Source organism: Topomyia yanbarensis, chromosome 1 (genome assembly GCF_030247195.1).
Source record: "Topomyia yanbarensis strain Yona2022 chromosome 1, ASM3024719v1, whole genome shotgun sequence".
Lineage (NCBI taxonomy): Eukaryota > Metazoa > Arthropoda > Insecta > Diptera > Culicidae > Topomyia > Topomyia yanbarensis.
The window spans coordinates 20,571,569-20,579,022 of NC_080670.1; the positions used below are offsets into that span (position 1 = coordinate 20,571,569).

Below are 7,454 nucleotides of genomic sequence, written 5' to 3' on the forward strand. Positions count from 1 at the left end.
AGTGGTATGAGGCCAATTCTGTCCATTTTGTTCCAATGGACATGAATCCGCCAAACTGTCCGGAACTGCGCCCGGTGGAGCAGTACTGCGCAATGATGAAGCGGGTACTTCGGAAGAGCAAGAAGACAGTCAAAGACGAGAAGGACATGTTAAGAAAATGGAAAAAACTGAGAAACTGGTACCGGATGACACTATAAAGACTTTGATGGAGGGCATCAAGCGAAAATGCGTTCAATTTTACACTCAAGGCTCCATCGATTAACTTTTCTTTTGATTTTTGAAGCAAATATATGTATAAAACTACCCTAAAATTTTGGTTTGATTTTAAACATTATAAGAAAATTGGCATGACATTTTCGGTGTCGCAATAATTTCGTGTTTGCCCTTTACATAATTTGGAAAATTGATTATAACTTTTTTGTAAGCAAAACATCGATACATAGTAAGCCAGGCTCTAATATTTAGAAAATCCATACAAAAGTGACAGCTCAGAGCGAACCTAGAGCGACTCGGTTCTAAAAACGAAATCAGCATTAAAGAATAATACTTGAGCTTCTAGTTCAAATTTAACGTTATATTTTGACAAAAACAAAACATAGTATTATTCGCTGGTTCAACACAAATATAAAAAAATGGAAATAGGTTAATGAAAATGATTGCAAATAATCGTAGTAGGCGATGAAACTGAAATATAAAATATACGCAAAAAGCATTGTAACATAAATTCTTTTGGGAAACCACGTGAAGTTAACCAAGCAATGTAAAACAATTATTTGTGTTTGTACTTTTTGTCCGTATTTTTGATTTTTTGGTAATTGCACTGGGAAAAAACGACACGCTTCTTTCAAGTGTTTCTGCACATGATAAACTACCAACTAACAACATCATGATTTCAAACATTTTCCATTCACATTCCTAAAACTTTACACTTCTAAAACAAATGCTTCGTTACGCCAACACTTTAGATCCCACCGCACTATGATTCAATGTGACTTCCTTTGGATTTCAATACCGTGCGATTTGTAAATCATTTTTTTTTACTTTTCGTTTTGCGCCACTGTTTCGTACCAGTGTATTTCAAGCGGTTGACACTCGAAAATCGAATGCAAAGGTATTCGATCAAACCTCTTAGGATCAAAATCAAACAAACAAAGGAATCATGGCTGGTAAAGACGCTACATTTGGAGTTAATGCAAAATCCAATCTAAGTGCGCTTGGATTTCCGCCTAAGATAATTAACATCATAAACCGTAAGCTTATTTTTAATAACGTTGATTTTGTTTTCTTGGTATTAATCATTTAAAATTTTGATTTGCAGAATACGGAATAGATGAAACCGATGTACCAGCTGTGGTGACTTTTCTGTCGCATTTGGGAATCGCCACAGTAACAGAGGACGATCATCAGCTATCGATTGCGTTTCCGGTATGTTTTAGTTTAGCCGTACATATCATTTATATGATCTTAACAAAAATATATTCGCGCAGCATCACACTATCGAGGAAGAAAGGACTTACTCGCAGTATCCTCCAGCCCGATCAGAATCTGAGGCAAGCATCGCATCATACGATGATCTTTGCGCTAACTTATCGGTGTTTGAAACAGAATCTCCGAAGCTGGCCATAGATTCGGCAACCACGACGGTTCGAATCCAGGTGAGTGTGAAGATTAGAAAATAGTAAAGATTGCTGCTTTAAGCAATCGATTTTTAACAATTATAAATTTGTAGCCTTCATGCAGTACAAATACTGCGGAAAAAGCAGCAGCAGAAGAGGACATAGGATCGGTGGTAAAAACGTTTCCGCGGGTGCCATTAGAGGAAACAACCAAAACGCTGTTGGTTTCACTTGCCGTACCGGACACGGCTCCACCAGAAATACCGATAGAGACACCTTCATTCAGCTCAAACTTTTCAACGGAAACTCCGAGGGTTTTACTATCCTCTCCGGTAACGGTAATTTTGTCAATAACGTAGAGGTTACTCACATTATTCAAATATTACTTTTGTTATAGCCTGCGATAACCGGGAAAGCAGTTTTGATGCCATCAAAAAACGCTGACAACTTAGAGCCACTACAATCACCAATCGATTCTTCAGTAATAGATGGTAAATCTATAAAACTACCAAAAATAAAGCATACGTTTTATATATTTTTCAGAATGATGAGAATAATAGCCACAACAAAGAAAACGGATCATTGGATAATAGTATTGAACTGACTCCTGGAACGTTGCGAAATCTGTTAGAAGGTTCCTTAACGGGAAAAGGAATTTTGGAACAGGCTGGAAAAGGACCACTCTCAGAACGTAGACAGCTGGAGTTGGCGGAAATTGTCGCCAGTTGGCATTTGGCCAATAAACCAAAACTTCTTGAGCTAGATTTGAAGAAGTATGCTCAAGTAATTGTACTGTTGTTTAAGCAGGAGAAAGAGGTAACTAACACAGTATAGCATAATATTATTTGTCTGTTCGCTAGTTGAACCGTTAGCTCTAACCTCTTAGGCCAAATTTACACCTTTCCAATCCGATTCAGTGACGGTTCAGTACCGTGCACGGACACCAATATTCTTTCATACACATCAAATACGATCATTCACACTTGTCAGGCACGGTACCGTGTCGGAGAAGTGTTTCATGCTCGCATTTGTGTAAATGAAAGAATATTGGTGCCCGTGCAGGGTACTGAACTGTCACTGAATCGGATCGGATAGGTGCAACTAGTGCTTTACCGTGATCGTACTGAAACTCCGCCAGCACCCCCTGAGCACTTGGGAAAAACGATAATCCATTATTCTGGATAGAGTTGTATAGTTTGGATACTTTATTCCTCAAAAATCCGATATGCTTCTAGTTTCTAGTAGGCCACGGTGTGTCTAAAACCATTATTAGCAAAAAATGACCATAAATTTGGCATATGGCATTCGAAAGATGAGGGATTCCATGAGAAACCGGCCGACCGCAAAATATGACCATCGTCGATTCGAACGAAACTTTGCAGGTGTGTTCGCTGTATGAATCTCCATGATATTCTCTGGCAATTGGAATATTTGGATACAAGAGTAATTTTTCAAAAGGGCGTAAACGTTTCTACGTGTATGAATTTCAATATTTTTTTGTTCGATTACTGTATTTTATACACCAAAACTATCTGAGAACAAGTTACAGGGAATGAATACTTCTGTCCGAAAAAAATATACACTGGAAAAAATGTTGTCATTTTTCAAAAAAACAAAAATTCATGATAAAAATTTAAATTGCGAAAAAACCCATTTTTTAAAAAAATTTATATTTTGTTATCAAAAACCTAAAGAGAAAAGAAACATTTTGATTGTGATTGCATGATGGAGAAAAAATCGGTAAAAAAGTTTTTCTAACAATAACTTCGAAATATATTTAAACCATAGGGTCTGTTGATTAAACTATATAGCTGAATCATATGTTGGTTGTTTTCATGTAACTTTAAAATGTTTCACAATATCGCCTTGATGTCAAAGAGAAAGTTGCAGGAAAGTTGACAAACTTATTATTGTTGATGGAGAAACGCGACTAACTTATGAGAAGATCGTAATAAAACAAAATAATTGTGTTGTTAAAACAAAAGTTAAAATATCTCGAGAACTACTACATTTTAGAAAATTTTTGTTAAGAGCATTTCAATTTAAAATGGCGTTTAGAATCATATTCAAAAAGAAAATTGTATTTTTGACTGCAAATAGTATGAATTATAAAAAAATGTCAAAAGTTGTTGTTAGGAAAACTTTTTTATTGAAAGCTTCTCCAGGATCCAAATACACTAAAAAAGTTGCTTTTACGTCTTTAAAACGATAAACATTAAATTTTTGACATTTTTTGATGGGGTAACGCGAATAACTTTTAAAAAGAGCATAATTACACGAATTAATTGTTTTTGAAGGAGCAAAATTTCAAATATCTCGAAAACTATCGCATTTTGGAAGATTTTGGTTAAATGCATTTTGATTTTAAATGGTGATTAGAATTATATTCTGTAATAGAATTACAATTTTGTATGTCTATTAGTATGAAATTTAAAAACATGTACGAAGTTATTGTTAGGAAAACTTTTTTACCGATTTTTTCTCCATCATGCAATCACATTCAAAATGCTTCTTTTCTCTTTAGGTTTTTGGTAACAAAATAAAAAAAAATTAAAAAATGGGTTTTTTCGCAATTTAAATTTTTATCATAAATTTTTGTTTTTTTGAAAAATGACACAACATTTTTTCAGTGTATATTTTTTTCAGAAGTATTCATTCCCTGTAACTCGTTCTCAGATAGTTTTGCTGTATAAAATACAGTAATCGAACAAAAAAAATTTGAAATTCATGTACGTAGAAACGTTTACGCCCTTTTGAAAAGTTGCTCGTGAGTCAAAAGAATCTTATTACCTGTGGAAAATATTTAGTGGCTGGATGTTGTTGGCTCGAATCAAAACTTGTCGAAAGTAAACAAAGTTCATTTCATATCGTCAACCTGGCGCCCAGGTGGTGAAATCAACGGGGTGCTGGAGCGTTGCCAAAAAAAATTTATTTCGAGATTAAATTTTACTAAACTTCCCAGTTTAACTCAGCCGGAATGCTGGCTGGATCTAATTCGTATTCCGGCTCCGGTGACACAACCGATTCAAGTTAGAATGTTTAAGGGGTGCCATATCGATGCGACTTAGCCGCATAACCGAGGCCCGGGCGAGGTGGCCACCGACCCGCCGTCGGAAGCAAGCGAACCTGTGATCCACTCGTTTGCCCGGCTTACTCAAACATAGGGGCTATCCCTAGTTTAAGTCCGACTGAGCGGTAGCGAAGTCGGACAGCACGTGCAAAAGCGATGTGGCGTAGCCACATTGGGTGCTGGACACAAAATAAAATTGGCAACGCTAGCAAAAGGTAAACACAAATGAACACTCCGGATGAACCTATCGTCAATTGACATTTCGACGAGTTTTGATTCGAGCCAATAATATGGGCCCATATTTAGTCTTGCATGACGGTGAAACGTGTAAAGCACAGAGAACAGACATCCATGATAGAACTAAAAAAATTAAAAAACGTGTGTAAACATTTGAATTAATATACGATAAACACTAGCGCCGCCACACCAACCTATCCCAACTATCCGTCAAATCCATTCCGGGACCGGTTCGAAATCCAGAATGGATTCAGTATGGAATCTTGCTCAAAGAAAACAACCGATTCTGACTCTAACGGTTGATGCATTTGAGCTGGAATTCATGCTGAAAGTCCGAACCGGTTCCGGACTAGCTTGACTGGGTAGAGGAACAACCGCTGTCAATTCTGTCGAACTCAGCCACAAAAAAACATGAAGACATTAGCGCACCTGGTGTGGATATCCCAACTACCTTCAAAACCGTTAGATATTTTGCACAAGTTGAATGCTGAAGATGGACGTCTGTTCTCTGGCTTAAATTTGGCCGCTCTATATAATTCTGGTGAATCGAAATCGACAAATCCAAAAGCATTTATTCAAATCGCAAATGGTCTGGTTTGGGATTTCTACCGATTTCTTGTGTGTTTATGTCTGATGCGATATTGTTTTTTTTTTCTTAATAGGAAACGTATTTTTTACCGAGAGGAGGTGATAAAAAAAATCCAGGAGGAAAAATTTACAACAAAATTAATACACTGAAAACAAAAGTACGAAAGCGAAAGCAAGACGATGCTGAGCACGAGAAACGTATCAATAAAACTAAGAACCGAAAAAACGAAAAATTAGATGACGTTTTCGCTGTAGAAGCTTTGCAGTGGTTGAAAGTTAATGATGTTCCCTGGACTACAGTTTTAGATAAATGGAGGGCAAGTTTCCCTATACGAATTGAGTACCTCACTAAACCGAAAGCAATCAACGAACTCTCTAAAGCGAATCTTTGGCGGTTGATTTCAACCGAATTCGGATACCAATTGGTAATATGTCAAAAATATTCATGAGAACGATTTAATGGTACTCTACATTTTTTTCTACAGGTCGATATAGATTATCAGCTGTTAAATTTGGGCTCTTCTTGTGAAAGTGACAACTGGTCTCACATTCTAGATGTACTAGGAGAATACATAAAAGAACGATCGATTGACGAGCCGTCCTCTCAATTACTCAACATTTTGAACGATCGCGTCGCAGACGAAGGTGATGATAAAAATGCTATGAATCCAACTCATTACTAATTCAGTATAAGGGACCATTCAGAAATTACATAGAGCAAAAATTGCCCAACATTTACTCTCCCCATGTAACAAATTGTCACAAATTTGTTTATAACCCCATCCCGTATTGCGTAATAAATTCTTTAAAAATAACATCTCACGTAAAGTCACAACATGTCACATTTTGTTGTACGTAAATGTGTTACGTAATTTATGAAGGATGCCTCACTCGTAAATCAAGGCATAGTTTATTACCTTATATATTATTACCCGCTTATATTGTTCCTTGAAAAATCTGTTATAATGATAGTACGATTAAAAACGAGGGGTAGAACCGAATTCTTGGACAGGACAAAGTGGTGACAAAGGTAGTGCAAAAGTATAGCTTTATTAATTATCGTTGGGTTTCCTACTGAACCACAGTTAACCAACTGTGGGTGTGAAAAAGGAACGAAACTGTTATCGATTATTTCGTATTTGCCCTAGTGGAAATTGTTGTAATAGTTCCTTTTGTCATTACAGATTCGAGAATATGTGCTCTTTTGATACTACTGAACTGTGTGCTGCATCCGCAAAAAGTAACCGTGAGCTATAAGCCAACGATAATTAACGGTCAGGAAGATACAATTATTTTTGCTGATTCAGATGACGACGCCGTCGTTAAGTTAAAGCGTCAGTATAAAAAGTACCAGGATCTAGCTCTCCCGAATCCTCCAAAGCTGATATTTTTTGGTGAAAGCACTAAACTGAACGGAGTATACAGAGTGTATTTTAACGATTTCTGTTATACCTTACCATCGGTCATACGAGCAGTCGATGTGTACGTGAAGTTTACAGCGGTATTGGCTGTGAAACATTCGAAAATAAGCAAATTGGTATGGATGTTCATAGCTCGACACGTATACAAATTGAAGATAGCTGAAAAGTACGCAAGCATAGAAAAACTTGAAGCATTCTTAGACTCCACGAGACTTTTGGAATCAATTGAGCAAGATGGAGATTGAGTGTTTCCTCGAAGATTGTACTCACCAGTTTGATTCTTCAAATCAATATATTCATCACCTGATCGAGTATAATAAAGTTCCGAGAAACTATCGCATCCGTTGTACTTACCCGTCGTGTTTATCGGTTTTTAATAAGTTTTATTCATTTAAGCGCCATATGCTTAATCATACATTTACTGCCGGATGTAATCAGTGTGCTCATGATGAAATAGGCGGCAACAAAGCATCGATCATCGTAAACAGTTTGAGGCTAGATTCAGGCAGCAATGATTCTGAT

General features: G+C 36.7%; 1 protein-coding gene across 1 annotated transcript; it reads left to right on the forward strand.

Annotated features, from left to right (window-relative positions):
• The first annotated feature begins 1,159 nt into the window (after nt 1–1,159).
• Nucleotides 1,160–2,220, forward strand: LOC131693724 (uncharacterized). Its single transcript, XM_058981812.1, has 5 exons — nt 1,160–1,250; nt 1,319–1,425; nt 1,488–1,655; nt 1,730–1,954; nt 2,014–2,220. Exons 1-5 carry the CDS (start codon nt 1,160–1,162, stop codon nt 2,218–2,220), a joined length of 798 nt encoding a protein of 265 aa, XP_058837795.1.
• Nucleotides 2,221–7,454: the final 5,234 nt, after the last annotated feature.

Bases quoted from the DNA above. Each gene is read 5' to 3' on its own strand.
- LOC131693724 (XM_058981812.1), top strand. From the start codon at position 1,160: ATGGCTGGTAAAGACGCTACATTTGGAGTTAATGCAAAATCCAATCTA. The intron at 1,251-1,318 runs GTAAGCTTATTT...TTTGATTTGCAG, and splicing joins GATAATTAACATCATAAACC to AATACGGAATAGATGAAACC. The intron at 1,426-1,487 runs GTATGTTTTAGT...ATATTCGCGCAG, and splicing joins AGCTATCGATTGCGTTTCCG to CATCACACTATCGAGGAAGA.